The sequence below is a fragment of the Coloeus monedula genome, assembly GCF_965178545.1.
Source record: "Coloeus monedula genome assembly, chromosome: 2".
Classification (NCBI taxonomy): domain Eukaryota; kingdom Metazoa; phylum Chordata; class Aves; order Passeriformes; family Corvidae; genus Coloeus; species Coloeus monedula.
This window is the reverse complement of record NC_138782.1, coordinates 28901530-28920186: the sequence shown is the minus strand read 5'-3', so window position 1 is coordinate 28920186 and position 18657 is coordinate 28901530. Positions and strand designations below refer to the sequence as shown.

The following is an 18657-nucleotide window of genomic DNA, read 5'->3' as shown; positions in this document are numbered from 1 at the left end:
AGTTCAGCATGAGGAAGACCCTTTACTTCATCTGAGGAAGACTTATTTCACCCTGGAGACCCCCGGTGGTGAACCCTCGACTACCAAGCAACACTGCGCAAGCACAACGCGGATGTAAATGACTTTTGGGCTCATTGTAATTCGAGGCGAGGCTAAGCGGGGCTGGGTAATGAATATGCGTAGGTGTATTGGGAAACTCAATGGATATGGAACTTGTAACCCAATAAATACCAAGCTGAATGCAGCTGTGGGCACGCATGACTTTGGAGGCGCTATCCCCCATGCGTCCCAGCGCTGGAATAAACATACCGACTTTACTCCTTATTCCAGGAGTGGAGTCTTTTCCACGTATCAGTATAAGCTAGTTTTTTTGGATGTTTTGTACGTACAGGGTTTTATTTGAATGACAGGACAGTCAATGAGGAAAACTCTAATTACCACATGTTATTATAACTCTTGTTTTGGAAATTTCTATGACACATTTCAACTAAATTTTAAAAGTTAATCATCAGTGTTTATGGTAAATTCTCAATGGAATTAGCAGAAACCTTAAGAGAACTTACAAGTTCCAGCAGAGGTAGTATGCAGATGACTGAAGGAATTTGGCCAGAATCCTTGCTTTTAAATCCTCCCACTCTCCAGCATAGCATCGCCATCTCCAAACCTACTGGCAAGTCCCAAGCTGATTAATGTTAATTCCTCAAACTATGCCAGGCAATTGCCTGGCATAGGCTGAAACTATTGTAGAGAATAGGAATTCAATACCAGAGACATAGTTCCAGAGCTCAAGAATATAACCTGGCATTGATTAATTATTATCCCCAGGTGTAATTATCTTAATGATGGGAATAAACTCCCTGAGCAAAGTGAATCAGGCAAAGACTTTTAGAGTATGTGGTCTATGGTACGTGTCTGTGGGGAAAATCTGCTTCTCAGCTACTGCTAGTGACACAGTCCTTTCTCTAGATTCTTGCATTAAAAGGCTAATATTTTTTCTCCACAAATAACATCTCTAATACACAAGTCATCTTCTTCATCCAAAGAACTAAAACTCTCACCTAGACTCCATAAACATTATGTCTCAATTTACTCATTAGTTTTTCTCTTTTTCAGATCTTGAAAAATGTGATCTAGACCCTCTCATCCAGAGAACTTCAGGACATATAATTTCCTAAGTCTACTGTTTCAGCTGTATCACATTTTGAATTAATTTCCCAGGAGCTCTTTTCCTTTTCTCATCAAGCAAATAGTTATCTTTACCTGTGAAGCAGAATCATGTCTACGACTTCTCAGTCAGCACTGAAAAGACAGGACTTCTCTGAGCAGCCCTTAGTTTCAGATCCAGTTATCCACCAACTGGATCATCAAAGAATTTGCTTTTTCTTTGTCCTTTGGAGTAATTCCTGGTCAGCATCTGTCCCAGCGATCTTCTAAAACACTTCTTAAACTGTTCTTTACTGATTCAGCAGCAGTGAAGTCTCAGTAATGAGAACTTACTGTTTATTATGCTACCCAATGTCACCTCATTTTTTTCTTTTTATCTTCCAGTCTGTTGGGGTTTAGGGTTTTTCCTTTTGTTTCTTCCTTTTAGGGAATTTACTCCCATAGATTGTTAAGAGACAATAACGACTGATACTTAAGAAAGACAAAAGAAGTTGCCACGGGAAGATTGTGGCTGGCTACTCTCTTAGCTGAGGGGGTTTCCCTTGGAGGGGCAGAGATACCACGGATTTGGGCTGGGAGGAAAGGGGCTGGATGCAGCTTCTAGCGCTCTTGCTCTCTTGGCATTTGGAGGGGAAACAGGTTGTGATTGCTGTGGGGAGATTTCGCCACCACTGCTGGGTTCTGCCTCTTGCTGCCTTCTTCTACCGTGAGTGAAGCTCTGCTTGTGGTAGCGGCCGTTGCACTGGAACCTTATTAACACCCTACCTCACTAAAAAAGGACCCTTTCACCATCTGCTTGGGTGCCTCAGGGGAAACCCCGGGATCCCCGAGCCCCTTCCCCCTCCAAGGGAGCCTCTCCTGGCTGTGTTTGGGAGCTGGGCTGCCGCTGCCTAGCCCCGCTGTTTCTCTGCCATGGCTCTGGATTTTTTGCTACACTGTAGGCACGCACCCCCTGCCTGCCGGGACACCCTGCAGCTCTTGCCACAGCTGCCGGGTTTCTGCTACCTCTTGCTTGCTACCCGGGGTGAGCCTGCCCTGCTGTTCCGGCCGCTGCTCCGAGGTTCCGGCTGCAGCCCTGTTTTGCCATCCAGCCCGCCTGCCATTACCGCGTGAGGGAGACACGCCAGAACTCGCGCCACAGCGCCCCCTGCAGGCGCGGGGAGCCATCGCACCTGCCCTGCGCGGCCGGGAGCCACCAGCGCCCCCTGCCGGCTGCGAGCGGAGCTGCACCCGAGGGGAAAGTGCTCAAAGGGCGGTACGAGACTTCATTGGGTGCTCTGGTTTGGTTTTGTTTGTTGTTGTTTCCGTTGTTGTTGTTCATTTGCCTTGTTATACTTACCCATACTAGTAAAGAACTGTTACTCCTTTTCCCATATCTTTGCCTGAAAGCCCCTTAATTTCAAAATTATAATAATTCAGAGGAAAGGGGGTCATATTCTACATTCCAGGAGAGGTTCCCGCCTTCCTTAGCAGACACCTGTCTTTCAAACTTAGACACAGTCCTTCGCTGTATCATTTCTGGTCTTTATTGTAAACAATGTCGATATTTTTATATTGTGGCACTAAAGTGAGCTCTCAGGGGCTCTACTCCATCATCAAGGTTGGTGGGCACATACCTAACCCAGCCTAATAGTGAGCATTACATTTGTACTTGCGTAAAGAAACATTGCTCTTCCTCATTAAGACTCAGGAAAATCCACAAACGCCAGAGGTTTATGTCCAAAGAGGAGACAGAGGAGTCCTGCAACTTTATTCGAATAAAGGGAGAGAGTCCACCAGGGCACACGCCCACAGCATTTTCTCTCTCGAGGTTTTGGAGGGCTTAGCCTCCTTTTATCCTAAGCTCCCGGCCACACGTTGCCCTCTTCTTTTCCCCACTGACCGAGGTACTAGGAAGGTACAGCCTTCCCGAACCGCCTACCACAAATTTCCCCCTTGAACCTGCTATATTACCCCAAAATTCAGGGCTTGTTGGCTTCAACGGCTTGTGCAGACCCCTGTCTGTTTCAGGAGCCAAGCTGTCTGGGCTCTGCAACAAACCCGCTGCCCAAAGTTAATAGAAACATTAACACCCATTTCAAAGATTTTAACACCCATACCTTCACCCATCAAATTGTTTGTAAAGACATTAGCTTTCCTCCCAAGACTGAACTCTGTATTCCGTGAAACGCTGTTAACAGTGATACAGCAGAAGACATGAGAAGAGTAGCATTGCAAATATTGTCTTACAAGCTGCATCTCATTCCTCAGTGAGCAGTGTTGAACATCCAGGACTCCGATAAATAACAAAAATGAGTGTACATGACTTTAAAAACTGAGTCTTTCGCATCTTAATGGTCAGACAAGCCTTTCCAAGTGAAGTGTAATTGGAAATGGCTGGTCGAAGTCGATTTGATGGAAAACAATCTGCCCCTTAGAGTAATTATTTGCAAGTTAGAGCAAAAATAATGATATGGTTTTTGCATGAAAATATAAATTTAATTTCTAAATGCCTTAGTTAATGGTTTATGTCATAGCAACCAGGTTAACTTGGATGCTAAAACGAAGCATCAGTTCAGGTGGCATCTTAGTAATTATATGCAAGCGAGCTCAGGCAGAGATTTACTACTAATACTCGGTTTAATAAAGTTCTTCCCTCTGCCCGTCACTCCCAGGCGATGGCAAGATTTCGGCAGAAAGACTGATAGCGACCAGCAGCTTTCCCAGGCCAGCTCCCTACGGCTTCCCCGGCGTACACGCCAGCCAGAGGCGAGGGCAAGACGCGGTTTATTCCCATTAATCGGATGCAGCCGGCTGAGGGACTTTTTTTTTTTTTTTTTTTTACTTTTGGCGCGCGTGCGCGCCTCCCGCCACGCTTTCGGCGGGGTCTGGAACACCTCAGGGGCAACGAGGAAGCGGCGGCCGCCGCCGGGCTGCAGGGAAGCAGTACTTGGGTGGGCATAGCGGGAGAGCCAGGCGGGCAGGGCCAGCACGTCCCACGGAACAGCACGGAAGAGCTCCGGGGAATACCCGCAGGGGAAGCCACCGCTTCCCACCGCTTCCTCCCGCCCGCCCGCCTTCCGCCGGGGCCGCTCCCGGTTGGCTGCCGGGCAGCCCAACCCGGGCCTGCGTGGAACGGCCCATCGGCGGCGCGGGGTGGGAATTAGCAGCGCGCTGGCGCCTGAGCGGGCTCGTTTCGAAACCGGGTTCAGCGCTTCCCCCCTGCGGGGAATGGTTCGCCCCCGTCACATGGGGCCGGCGGCGGCGCAGCGCCGGCGCGCGGCTCACGTGCTGAGGGCGGTCATGGCCGCGCTGCTGAGCTCCGCCGGGCGCCTCCGGGCGCTGCGCCCGCGCCTCCCGCCGCTGCTCCCGCCGCTCCTCCGCCCCCCCGCCGCTCCCGCCCCACCGCCCGGCCCCGCCAGGTGAGATCCCGCGCTGCCGCGCTGCCTGGTAGGGTTGGCGGGGCCGGCTGAGGCGGCGCTCCGCACGCCCAAGGGCACTGCCGAGCGTGCCGCCGGGCCCTGCGGTGCTGCCCGCCGGGGCTGGCCCAGGGGCTCCGAGGTGGAGCTCACCCTAGGCCGGCCTGGCGGCCTCGCCGCATGTGCGCGGCCTCGGGGTGAGCGTAGGGTGAAGGCCGCGCGGGAACCCCGCTGCCCTCAGGCTGGGCGTCCTGGGCTGCCCGCGCCTTCCGGCGCGCTGGGCTCAGACCAGACCAGAGCCCTGACTTCTGGAGGACATGGCTGTGGGGGGACACGCCGTGTGGAGGGAGCGTCGAGGAGGAGGGGGAGACCAGGGGAGATAAGCAGTGATGGAATGGAGTTACTTTTCTCGGAGGCATTCAAGAAACGACTGGACGGGGGACTTGGAGTTCTGGCTGTAGCTGACAAGGTGGTGATCGGTCACAGATCGGACTCGATGATCTTGGAGGTCTTTTGCAACCTAAATGAGTCCGTGATTCTGTGACTGACTCTGAGTACCTGCACAGTTGGAATCTGGGCTTTCTCTTCGTGCCCTCATACTCTGCTGTGTGTCTTGTCAAGAGGGACGTCTTGATTTCTTTGCTAGAGTACTCTCTTCCTTCCATCATGCAGGTAGGGTGGAACACTCACCCTGTCCTACCCACCTGTGTGCATCCTGGTTGTGGTTTTGACCACAGTTACGTGTGGTTGGTGCCCTGCAGGAAGCTTAGAGACACAAACCTTCATTAACACAACTCTAGACACATACAGATTCATGAGCTGATCTAAGGGCTTAGTGCTACCCAAGGGAGAAGGTTGTTCAGTCTCTTGTCTCGTGTTATATCTCTGATGCTCTCTCTAAGTCAATGTAGCTTAATTTCTGGTAGAAAACGGGAACAGTTTTCTGCCATTCTAAATAGATAACTATGGTCAGCAGAGGACTTGGTGAGTTCCAGAGTTTGTTCAGAAGAAGGGATGGGAAAAGACAAGGATCAAAAATGGAGAACTCCTAGCGGGAAGTCTCATTGTCAAAATAAGGACATTGTTGCTAATTTCCCTACCTTAATTGTATATTAGTCTTACTTTGGGGCTGTTTTATTGGTAGCCTGGCCAAAATCTTACCTAAAAAAGATATGTAGTTTTCTGTGGGCTTTAATAATTGAAGATGCCATCAAATGCTAAAGTCAGTGTGAAGGATGGAGTAAACCAGCTCAGGAAGAGCTAGGAACCAGGAATATCTGATTTATGGTTGGTAACAGAACCACACGTTTATTTAGCTGCAAATTAAGAATAAACCTTTCTTATTTCTAGCAACTAATTTTTGTTTTACTCAGCTGGAAGCCTAATTCCCTAAATTAATTTGTTGCGAAAAATAATATTCACCAAAATTCATGTGTGACTTGGTGAAGGATTAACTGGTTTTTTGCCCTTAGAACTCCATTTCTAGAAAGAACTTTAGAAGTGCTTTATGTGATGATATTTTGATTCTTACAGCTGGGGTTTGGTTTTTTGGCTGTTTCCCTCCCAATACTTTTTTCTTACACCAAATTATACTTAATTTCAGGTATAAATCGGGTGATATGTGGGATAGTTCAGTGATAATGCTGTAAACTCTTTTGAAGCTTTTTGTACGTTCTTCCTGTCCAGTAATTTCGTTCCTAAGATAAGTTTTCACTTAAAATCTCTGTGTCACACTACTGTATGTATTCAGGCATCCTAGTGCACAAGTGATGATCTAGAGCTGAAGTGTAAAGCAAACGTAATACTTAGAAACTGAAATTTCATGTATTAAGCATATGATCTAATTTAATTTTTTTACCTTAAGTAACTATTTACTGATTATTTTTTTTTTTTTTACTTAAGCCTTAATTTCTGGAACTGGACCTCCTTTGAAGAACTAGACTGGCATATGGACAACATTTGGGCTTGCTATACTTGCTGTTCAGGTCTCAAGATTATTTTGAGAATGAAATGCAGTCTACTTGGGATAGTAGGGGAAGACACACCCAGTTTCAAGATTAAATAAATAAATAGGAATTATCTGGTATTTTGCAAGAAAACTGTAAATAACTGTATGTTTACATGTGCTTGGTATAGTCACTTTAGCACGGAACATGATAAAATCAGTTCAGAGGCAAGTCTGTGACTATCATTACAATAATGGTTACAGAAAAGTTGCAAATGTGAGAGATGTGAAAGAGCAAGCTTCACATTCAAGCCAAGGTTTTATCAAAGCATCATTATTGCTTTGATTTTTAATCTAAACTTCTTCGAAAAATGAGTTAGGACAGTAAATGCATATACTAATGGTTGAGAAGCATTTCATGACAAGTCAGATTTAAGACACATTTACTCTTTCACTTGGCCACCTCTGAAATGTGGAAATGTTCAGCTACATGTTGTCACTCTCCTGCCATGCAATTTTATTAAACTATGGTAGAGCAGTACAACAAACTTGAGATCTACAACAGCAAACTTCAGCAGTGTGCTAACTTACGTGGTACGAATTATTTACTGGGACTTTGCTCACAGAAGCTTCACTAAGGGAAAAAATGCCTGAATTTGCTGTTAGTATCTGACTGTCAAGAATGCTGTAAAAAACGTCTCCATTGACAAGTGTTTAAAGTAGATTTTTGAGTTAACATCAGGTTACTTTGGGGGGGCCTTTATTCTACATACTGTAGGTGATGATGTTATGGTTTGATGTTACAGCTTTCTGCTGTGGGAAAGTTAGTGCTTAGACAAAGCGTATTGGCTCCATTCTTCCCACACTGTCCACCCTGTTGCTGGCCACCTTGTCTTGCTCTAAATCAGGGAAGGAGAACAGTTAGGCTCCTAAAGCATAGATCATGGGAGTTTAGCTGAGGAGGAAAATCAAGGAGAATCAATACAATAACAAAAAGAAACCAAGCCAGCAAACCCACTCCAGTGTTGGCTCCTTTCTGTACAGCCCACAGGTCCTGCCAGGATCCTGCTCCTTCATGAGCTTGTCTCTATGTTGTCAAAACTGTATTCAGCATAAATCCAAAAGACAGCCCCATACTTGCTACTTTGAAGAAAATTAACCCAGGCATGGAAGATGCTATGCCCTTATTACAACTTGTGCTTGTAAGGACTCTTGCCTTTTGATCCTTTGTGATGTGTTTCAAGTATGTTGGTAAGATGGGAGAGTGAATATCCTTTTAAAAAAGGTTTCAGATTGCTGGAGGGATGGGTTTGCTTAAGTCATAAGTTAAAAACCCAAATGATTCATGGCATGGTGAATGGTGTATTTTAATTTTGGGGGGTTTTTTTTGTTTTGTTTTTTTTTTTTTTTTTTAGATTAGCTGCAACCAAGTTCTTTTTGGCTGTTCACGATCATACTCAGCAGTCCATTACCAGTGGACAAAAATGTAAGACTGAATGCTTAATAAAAGCATAGTAGTGAATGCTTAATTACATTAGCAAAATGATAGAAGGAAGGGTCTTCAAATGGAGAGGAGACATACAGTAGACTTGCTTTTCATAATACTCTGTTGTAATAAAGTTGCACAAGCGTCACTGCTGTTATAGTTGTTTTATGTGTTTTACTGTTGGATATAAAATGCCAAGATACTTCCCAAGAAAGCATAATCATAGAGGTGTTAAGGTTGGAAAAGATCTCTAAGATTATTGAGTCCAACTGTTAACTGACACTCCCATCTTCACCACTAAACCATGTCCCCAAAGCCACATCTACCTGTCCTTTGAACGCTTCCAGGGAGGGTGACCACCACTTCCCTGGGCAGCCTGTTCCAATGTTTGACACCTTCTTCAGTGAAGAGTTTTTTCCTAAGATCCTAAGTGTAGTACAAAGGAAAGGTTTTCTGTTTTGCTTCTTGTGAATCACTTAGGCAAGTTTTCTAGATATTCTCCCAAGAAACATGAGCTTTCTCAGTCTACATGAAAAAACATTAATTTTTCTCTGTTGTAAGATCCTGCTATATCTCCTTAAGCAACTGTACAGTGGCCTGAACACTGTGGCCTTTTCGTATAGCTAGCTGATCATGGCTAACAGTAAAAATACTGTTCTAACAGTTGTGTGAATTGTGCTGGGATCTCAGGTGCTACATTTAGTCTTATGTTTACTAAATTTAGTGTTAGATCTGGAGTGCTTTTATGTACACTAATGAATTCTAACTCACTTAAGTTTGCCATTATTCTACTTCAACATGGCTTTATTTTGAGAACTATTTAATGCAGTTTTTGCGTATTTAGTTAGAAAGAACAAAATATTCAGTACTTTTTGTAGAAAAAGCACAGCAGCTACCTTATTGCAGCTCTGATAAAGGGAGGCAAATATCCATATTTATAATTAAACGTGGTTATCTTCATATACTTATGCAAATAAATAATATATGAATAAATATATAGATGAATATATAAATAGAATTATTTTTTGAATATTTGGAATTGGTCAAGTGTTACAGAAAGTAAACTTTCTGCTGCTGCAAGGGAAAACATGAGCATCACCTACTTTTTGAGTTTTGGGAAAGATGGAACTTTATTTACTCAAGCTGGTGTGTAAGATATGTTCCTATAGGAAATTAAAGGTACTGCCTTTAGTCTGCTCTAGCAATGTGGAAGACATAAGTATGTGGGTACAGCACTGGGATTCTCACTGAAACCCTTGTAAACAGAAGAATTTTACTAATTCACTTTGTATAAATTTCTCCATGCACACTTCATCTCTGCATAAGATTTTCTGTGAGTTTATCTTCAGCTACTTTCCCAATGCTGTAAGTTAAACTGGAGGTGCAGTTACCACTTGTTTTGGCATTACAAATGCACAGTTAACCTTTCCTGTGTGGGCGAGGTCTGCCGTTGTGGAGACAAAGCTGAAAATCGTGTAAAGGCTCCAGTATCTGAAGGCTACTTCTAATCTTGTGATTGTGGGAGTTGGAGAGAAATCACTTCACAGGGCTCAATATATCCTTTTCAGCTTCTCCCAGTTCTGAAGCATAGTAGAGAGAAACTACACATTTTGGGGAAGAACCAGATTGCTCATTCAAACAGATAAGAAATTTATTGTGCAGCTTTATGTGCTTACAGATAAAGTGTTTCACATAGAGAAAATCTTAAAATGCTATCTGAAGGTAATTGATGAAAGTAAGTACTTGGCATTCATTTCAGCTCTTGGGGAAGTATGTGTTTTGTTGTGTAGCATAGCATTTAAGTCTGAAAAAAGTTAATTAAAATAATTGAGAAAATATGATTACATCATAAAACTATGTAATCTAACATCTTGAACTGAGGCAGGATCAGAAGTATCAAGGTCATGCATGACAGATTTTTTTTTTTTCCCCCCCTGTTCCTAATCTTACTTTATGAGCTTCCAAATGAGAAAGCTTGACTGAAGTATCCTGTTCAAGTATTTCATTACAATTAATATTAGAGCCATTAGTATTGGTTGTGTGATGCCTGATGGATTTGGTTCAGTTGCTTCTCTGGTTGGAGAGTGGGATGGGATAGATGCGTCCTTTGAGTGTTTTATACTTGTTTTTTTCTTGAATAAACACACCATGACAAAGAGATCATTATCTGTATTTTAGCTATGTTCCTTTTTTCGGGACTTGAGAATTTGAAGTTTTTTTGCTGTGTGACATTTCATGCTTAGCAAGCAGTGCCTCATTTTCAGTACTTTGTCGGCTGCACTTTGTGGTCTAGCCAGCTGTACCCCATCTTAAGTTTCTGTATTTGTGTTTTGTCCAAAACATACAACTTGTGGTCTGTATTGAAGCTATTATTGCACATGGATTGTTTCCTAGTTGGGTCAGGACATAGCTTCACTTAGACTCTCCCACAATATTCCCAGTTCCTCAATAAACCGCATTTTAATTTTGTATATATATTTAAAATTTTTGTTTACGCAACTGCTGCACCCGTATTTTCTAGCTAGAAGTACATTGTATCTCCTTGTTTTGCTTATGAGGTTGTCAGGTAAAGTGGTGCCAAAAGCTTGTACATCAGTCTGTATTTTTTTTACTATGCTTCTGTTTTTCCCATAACTTCTATGAGTTTTTCAAAGTAATTCCAAAGGACTGGAGTTTGAGTAAGATCCATTAATTTGTCTTTAATATATCTTAATGTTTTCAGAAATGATTTGAGTCATTCTTCTGTATTCTCACCTACACCCCCATCTCCTTGTTAAAATTAGTAGTGATAGTTAAAATTTACAGAGGATGGTTGCAATTAACATTTCTTAAAAGCCAAATAAGCTGTAATTTTTTCCCTATGAAAGGTAATTTCTAAAATCATATTTATTAAATTTATCAAATTTATTAAATTTAGAAACCTTTCTTGTTGCCTTTTTAGGGGACTTCCTGACTGAAATGGTTAATGTGGCCTTCTTGATTTTTATCCTTGCTTTTTTTCTATTCTCCTTAATTGTGTGTTGTTTTTCAACTTCTGAAATTTAAAGATTTCCTGATGCATGGATAACTGCCTCATTTTGTCAGCTTCTTTTTGTGTTTCATAGAGAGGTTGTGCCATTAGTATAAACTTTCACCATGTCTACTGTGTTCTCCTGTCCTTTGCCTGGTTGCCTGAAATCAAACCTAATGCTGCGTCCCTTAATTTTTTAAGTTTGTATCTTTTTTGAAAGCTGACTTTCTGGTCTGCTCAGTCTTTCATCTTACAGAATAGTGAACTCCTGGGTTTTTTTTGGTCTTTCTGGGTTTTTTAAAGTTTTGAGTTCGATTTGTTGCGATACATACCAGATTCAAGACAGTAGATGCTGCAGCTTCACTCAGCTTTTGAAGCCACAGTTACTCTTTAAAAATTCTTATTTATGGGATTGGCTTAACATTACACAGCACTGTAAACAGTGCTGAGAGTGTAATTGATTCAAATGCTGAAGGCCTACATATACTGAGGTACACCTGAGTCTTACACTAAACATATTTCAGATTGATGATGATCGTTCAGGCGGATGCCAGTGAAAGTTTGAGTTCCTCAGGTTGTTTTATAATCTCATACAGTTTTCACCTGTCTGTCTCAAACTGAAACAGACTCCCATATTGCCATTCCTTAAAATGTCTTTAATCAGTATAAATTAACAGAAGCACCAGTACCAACAATATTTGGCAATATTGTGGGGGATGTAAATAGAAATGCCCAATTCTGCTCAGCTTTCAGAAGGTGAATTTACTGTATATAAGTCTGTGGTGTTCTACAGTGTGCAACTGTGGCAATTGATATGCTGTAATATGCTAATCTTAATGTTATAAATAGCATCATGCTAAATGCTAAGCAGGAGAGTTAAGTAGCAAATGAAACTTTAGAGTCTTCTCATGCTGTTAACCATCTTATGTTGAGCATGCACATACTGGTTTTATCTTTACACTTCATCTGATGGAGCTGGGCAAGTACTTTAAAATATTTGTGACTTCTGACATGTGGAGAATCTTACAAGGATGGCTTTCTTAAAACAGTGCAGGACCTAAGAACTGTTAGATACCAATTTGTTTATAGTTAGAAGTGTTCTGTATGTCATAAAATAATAATTTGAATTATTTGAAAAATACTATAAAACATTAGCATGTTTTTATAGGGAAATTAATTTCAATTTTAATCTGAAGCACAAGAGTTTTGTCGACTTGCGCTTTGATTGTTAATGGAAATCAAAATATAAATTTCTGTGTTACAAAGACAGCCCTGTGTTGCCGCAGCTTCCAGTGCATTTTTGTAACCTTTCTGGAAGTATTCTGAAAAGCTTTCAAGTAGCTCTTTTAATGGGTATATAAGAGTGGATGATACCATTTTCTTTTTTTATTTCTATCTTTAATAAAAAAATAACTTGCAATCACTACAATTTCATTCTTGTAGCTATCAACTGGCTAGCTCGAAGCTGAGTATTGCTGTTTGTGTTATTAAGGAGTTATTTAAGTTCTAGGCATCTCACTTGTTTATTAAATCCTGGAAGAGTTAAAATTTATTATCTGACTGTTATTCTTACCTTGTGCTACTGGATTTTATGCGAATTAGTCTAATGACTTCTGTTTTCCAAAAGTACCCTGTTTCTGGTTATAGGAGGCAATAGAAGGAGAAGAGGAAAAGGAGGGAAAGATCAGGGAAAATGACACCCTTGGGAATACTTTTAGTAAGAGGTGGCATTACTAGTAGCAACAAAAAAGTTTGATGTTAAGCTGACAAGCTGCTTACCCTGAAAAGTAGTGTTTCAGAGCTCTTTTTCTTTTTTTTTCTTGTTTTATTTCTAATTTCTCTGATTTTGGGTACCTTTTCTTTCTCAATTTCTTTTTTATTCTGGTTAATTTTGGTGGGTTGTGGACACTGTGAGCTGTTTCCACTCTAACCTGATGGAACAGTAACTTTACTTTTTTGTAGAAGTGGGTGAATTGGCATTGTGCTAGGTTAGTGAGTGAAATAAACTCACAGATCTGAGTAGAATGAGAGCTAGCCCAAAGGGATCAGTGGGAACTTGTATCTAGCAGGAAGTAGAACGGAGGCTGAAAGAGGGGATCTGTCCTTTTTTGTCAGTCTTTCTTCCCTTCAATTCTTTCTTCCTTATCCTTTCCCTAGTGAAATACCATGCAGATTATTTGCTGGGTTCTGGAATATTCTTCAGGAGTAAACTTTAAGAGATAGGGCAATGTAAAAACTGTGTTCTTGAAAAAGGTAATGCCAAATCATAGTGATGTTCTTCATTATTAAAGGATTTTTTAAAAATACTTTAAAAAAATCAAATATAATCTATTAAACTGCTGTCATGGCTCCATTAGGAAAGAGATTCTGCTTCAGGCTACTTCTAGAATTTATGGCCTGCTGAGTTACCAAATCAAGATTTCAAACAGCAAGGAAAAAGTTGGTCTTTGAGCTACTTTCTGCTCACAAGAGGCAACCACATGGTAAACCACTGGTCTGTTTTTTGTACCCCAGTGATGATTTCTCTGCCATTTAGCAGCTTGCTGCCAGTGCTTCTGAAACACACAATTGCCAGGAGCAAGCTTTTCTCCTCCACTGGACTTCCTCTCCTCGAGCCTTAAACTACCACTGTTTGGTGAGAAACCAGCCAGCAGATAGACCTGTGAAAAAGCTTCAGGGGCAGGAAATTGTTTTGTCAAGAATGTCAGCACTCTTGGCTTTTAGGCTGCTATTTCACAAAATGTGGAGCCATTACTGTATAGGACTCCTGGAGCACCTCTAACAGCAGGGAGTACAAACTAGGGGTTTTGGGTTTTTTTTAAACTAGTCTAGAAAGCTTACAAAAATTTAGCTGAAGAGCTGTCTGAAGAGCCAGAGATGAGGGAGGGCAATTTCAGAAGTTGCTACATCTTGGTTTTGCCACCCAGCAAGTATTACTTTTTTTTGTATAGGATTCTGGAGGAGGATAGTCTGGTTTATTTTATGCAGTTGTAATCACAGCTGAGAACAGACTTGCTAAAATGCTTGTGTGTAATGATAATTTCACCTGCACAGGCTGTTCATAACCTTGCTGTGGCACACATACAGTTTTCTTGTTCTTTGGTAGATCAACTTATTCTTCTTAAAAAAAAAAATAAGGCAAGCCTTTTTTTTATTGCTTTGTTGGAAATAAGAACACTTTCTCATTATGCTTCTTGTATTTTTTTTTTGAGAAAATAAATATTTAAACAAATTTGCTGTTGATGTTTGGTTTACATGGCAGAATGGACGGATGCTTCGTGTTGGTTATTGTAAATCCTGCAAAATGTGGAGTGATCCTATCCTGTTGGTGTTTAAGCTGTTGTTTATCACACTGGCCTCTGCATTAGTTCTTGTGCATTTTAATTGACAAGGAAGGTATGATTTGCTCTCTTGATTTGCTGTGTTCTGGAAGATCTATCTGTGACTGTTCTTGAGATTTTTCAAAACCTTATGAGAGCTTTAGTGAGTAGCTGTAATGGGACAACAGACTTTTATGGCACTTGGATGACTTAATTTTTATTTTTGTGGGAATAGTATTTGAACCATTTAATTCATCAGGTGAAAGTAACTGTAAATCTCAGAGAAACGTATCACTGTGAGAAAATGTATGACTGACTTCTCAAGTAGAAAGACACTGAAACGAATCACTTATATTTGTTTATTTTAAAATGGAATGGTTTTGAGACTATTCATCAGCAAGAAGTGCTTTATCTTTTTGACATTAGGTGACTAGTCTAGATCCAAAATGATTCACAGAATTGTAATCTTTATTTTTCTGTTTGTTTCTGTTCAAGCAGAAGCATTTTGAACCAAATAAGGTTCCTTACGCTTGCACCTCAAGAGGAAGGAAGTGTTAAAGAAGAACCAGTTTCAGAAGTTCGAACCAGAACGACCTGGCAGTTTGACTGGGCATTAAATAAAGTGGATAACTCTGTCAGAAAAACTGGCCGCATCCCTAAAGCTCTTCTACTAAAAATCTTCCAGGAAATAAGCAAAACAGGTAAGTTGCTTCCAATTAAAACAAAATAAAGCTTAATTTCAGGCTGGTATATAACCAAGGAAAGGAATTTATCAAGCCAAAGAAGTGAATTGAGTATTCTGATCTGTATTTTGTCTTTGAGTGTTGTTTGATCTGCTGTATATGTTGATGGCTAGGCTTTAAATGCTTTAGAGATATTATTTTGCTTTGAATGCTCATGTTAGCTTTTTCAAGGTTTATTTTTTTTTCTTTAAGAATTTATAAGTCTCATGAAAGTGTACTTTTAAGGTATGTTTTAGTGCCTTGTTTACTGTGGATTTTTAATCTGGTAATGCACTTTCCTCATAGAACTGTGTCGTGCTCTCTGAGCAGGGATCATACCTGTCTCCTTTGCACTGTATATTTTTAAAGTGTCTGTAATGAACCATTCTGCCCTTAGGATGTTATTTGTTTTAAAATGGAACTACAACAGGGAAATGTGGAGGTGATCCACAAGTTTCCACGTTCCCAGGTAGCTGTGGTTATTCATGACTAGAAAGCTTTATTTTTTTGAATAAAATAAAACCACATAGCTGAGGCATTGTCCATTCTGACAGATTCAATACCTCTTTGGCTGAAATATGTAGACTACATTTTTGCAAAGCAGCTGCCACAATTGATGAGGTTTGGTACAAGTTAGAATGAGTCAGTGGAGATACTTAAAGAATATACTTGCTAAGTACTACTGCCAATATTTATCAATGACAGCATGTATTGTTTTGCTTAAGTTTTAAACTTTGCTGTGTATTGCTCTGGACTGTAATGGCTTGTCTAGCTGGCATCGTGCTTTTAAAAGTTTTGCATTTTATTGTTTAAAGGCTAAGCCTTCAATTCATGCTCTTTCTGTTGAACTTAGTTTTTTCTTTTTTGCTTGGGATAGCCTTTCTGATTCTGACTGCTTTGTCTTTTTTTAGATGTAAACCTCTAATTCACAAATGTGGGTTGGCAAGAATTTTGTGTCTCTGAACCTCTCTGCAAGTAGTTCTTCATGAACCTTGACTAGTTCCACAGTTTTTAAGTCATATTAACAAAAATGTTAATTACTTACAGGGTTTTCCTTTGGCTTTGTAATTGTATTTAGAAATAAAAGCATAGAACCTCACAAATGATTTAACTAAGGTGCTGTTAGAGTAAATGGCAAATATTACCATATGAAACTTTAGTCCTTGTTTATTAATTAATAAAGAAACGAATTTAGCAAAAGTGTGGGAGCTTAGTGTTGATTTCTGCCTGTTTGTATTGTTTTTCCATTTCTAATTACAACACAAAAAAACCCTGATAAAGGTGTTTGCAGTAGATCTTGTTGTGCATCTCTCCATGCTCAGACTGCCAAAAGTTTTTGATTTTCTTTTCGCTTTCAAGGTATTAAGTTACTAGTAGTTGCAGCACTGGCATTCTGAAACTGAAGATGTGTTGGCATTTTCATTGCATGAAGTAATTGTGTGCAGGGATTTAAAAGCTGGTCAGTTATGAACTGATGGTCATATTTGACAGTATGTTATTTCTAAAAAAACTCATTTTTATTTGAAATTGCTGGGTTTGCATCTAAACATGGGATAGAATAAAAATTGTCTTCAGCTGATTGGGTCATGTGTGGTAGATTCTGCAGTTCTGCCTTTCCCTCAGGAATAGTAGTGAAGTGCAAGAAAGAGATGAGTTTATAGTTAACTTTTTTGACAATCTGTGACTAGTACAGAAGTAAGAAAAGGCAGATAATATTACCGTTTCCTTCACTATTCTCTAGATGTAAATTTTCTCATTTGTTATGTATTAAACATAGGCATAAACTGGAAGTGGAAGTTTAGATGTGGAAATGTTTCTGACTAGCAGTTCTGGAATTGTATTGAATTGGTATGAAGTATTTTGACATTTTAGAAACTTACCGGAAAGTTACGTCCGTGTTAGGATGAAATGATCTCAGGATCTTGAGCTGGAAAGTTGAAAGCATTAGATAGTCTTAAGTTTAGGAATTGTGTGTTGTACTTTAAAAAATTTCTGCTCAGCTAAGCTCATTATTGTGCTAAATGGCATGTTTTGTCATGAATCTTCTTAGGATAGCGCACAGTAATGCCATTGTTTAATCATTTGGGTATCCTGTTCATGAGAAATCTTCAGTCTTGGAGAAAATTCTATATTCTATAGAAAATGTTTAAATATTTCAGTAGGTCAGTCTCAAATCTTCTTTCTAATATCAAATGCATAATTACTTATGAAGAAATTTGTGTTTTTGTTCCACTTGCAGGGTGTCCAGGGAGTAACCAGACCTTGCTTTTGTTACAAAGTTGCGGTGCTGTCTTACCAGAGGTATTGTCACCTGAAAGAACAGAACTGGCCCATATGATATGGGACAAGATGAAAGAACTTGGTACGTTGGGTCTGTTAGCCCTTCTTGCGAGAACAGCTCTGTGCTTTAGTTACTCTCTTTGTAATGAAAGAGACTGTATTTTAATAGTGTTTAAATGTTAGCTTATAACAGGTTGTGCTTATTACCGAATGAAGAGTAGATTTTATTATTCAGGTGAGAGACCTGTTTCTAATTCTGGGGGTTATAGTGACATCTAGGGGTGTTAATCTAAAATTCTAAAATCTAAAGATTTTTTTTTAAAAGATGCTTAAATTGGACTTTTGCTTGTTTTTCATTATTGAATTTACTTTTCTGTTAGATGTTCCCTTTATATCTGGTGGGCCGAGTATTCCTAGTGGTACCAACTATTTTATCAGATGATATTTTTATTGTGAGTGAGTCATTTATCTATAGATAATGCATAGGTGAATTGCTGAATCTGTAAAATAAATACAGCTGTAGAGATTGCTTGCACATGAGCATTGCTGTTACTGTGCTCGTTATGTTGTAGCCTTTTATAAACACGTGAGCTGTTAAGTAAATGTCTGATACTTCAAAGGTGAATAAAATGAAGCAGCCTCCTAAGTTCATACAGAGTAAAATTGACATGAAATTAATTACCTGAGAAAGCTATGAAGCAATGTTGAATTTAGAGACTCTACATTCACTGACTATGGCTGAAATATTTCCTTAGGTGCTGTGTATGATACAAGCCATTACAATGCTTTACTTAAAGTCTACATTCAGAATGAGCACAAATTTTCTCCGACAGAATTCTTGGCCAGGATGGAGGAAGCAAATGTGCAGCCCAATCGAGTAGGTACCCTTTTACAGGATCTTCATTCGTAATAGTAGTCTCCATTTATTGAATGGAAATAGTTAACTTCCCCTTTTTGTTTTCTGTAGGTTACATACCAAAGATTGATTGCTGCTTATTGCAATGAGGGTGACATTGAAGGAGCAAGGTATTCTTTTGCATTTATGTTTAAAGGGATTTCCACAAAATCTGTTTCTCATATTCCCTACCACTAGTGTTAAAACTGATTTCTGTGTAATTCATAGAAATTGAGCAGAGCAAAGAAGGGTTTTATATATTTTAACCAAGCAATGCAGAGCAATTTCCTGGATACTGCTGAAACCTACACAAACAAAATAAAAATAAGTGATAGAACAGTGTGTTGAAATCAAGTTGTATTCACATTGTTCAGAAAATAACTTGTTTTGTCATTTCTAGAGGCATCATGAAAAACTGTGAGGTTAGGAAGGCTTAC

General features: G+C 40.2%; 1 protein-coding gene across 2 annotated transcripts in view; it reads left to right on the top strand.

Annotated features, from left to right (window-relative positions):
- Window positions 1–4374: 4374 nt before the first annotated feature.
- The window catches only part of LRPPRC (leucine rich pentatricopeptide repeat containing), a gene marked incomplete at its 5' end in the record, with an annotated part of 87389 nt that continues 73106 nt past the window's right edge, over window positions 4375–18657 (top strand). Inside the window, 5 exons of one of the 2 annotated variants that reach the window (XM_082277214.1) lie at window positions 4375–4565; window positions 14822–15024; window positions 17285–17407; window positions 18081–18202; window positions 18293–18351. In XM_082277214.1, coding sequence (XP_082133340.1) covers window positions 4375–4565; window positions 14822–15024; window positions 17285–17407; window positions 18081–18202; window positions 18293–18351 — 698 coding nt within the window. Of the gene's footprint in view, window positions 4566–14818; window positions 15025–17284; window positions 17408–18080; window positions 18203–18292; window positions 18352–18657 lie in introns of both variants that reach the window. The other variant, XM_082277215.1, reaches the window with a different exon arrangement.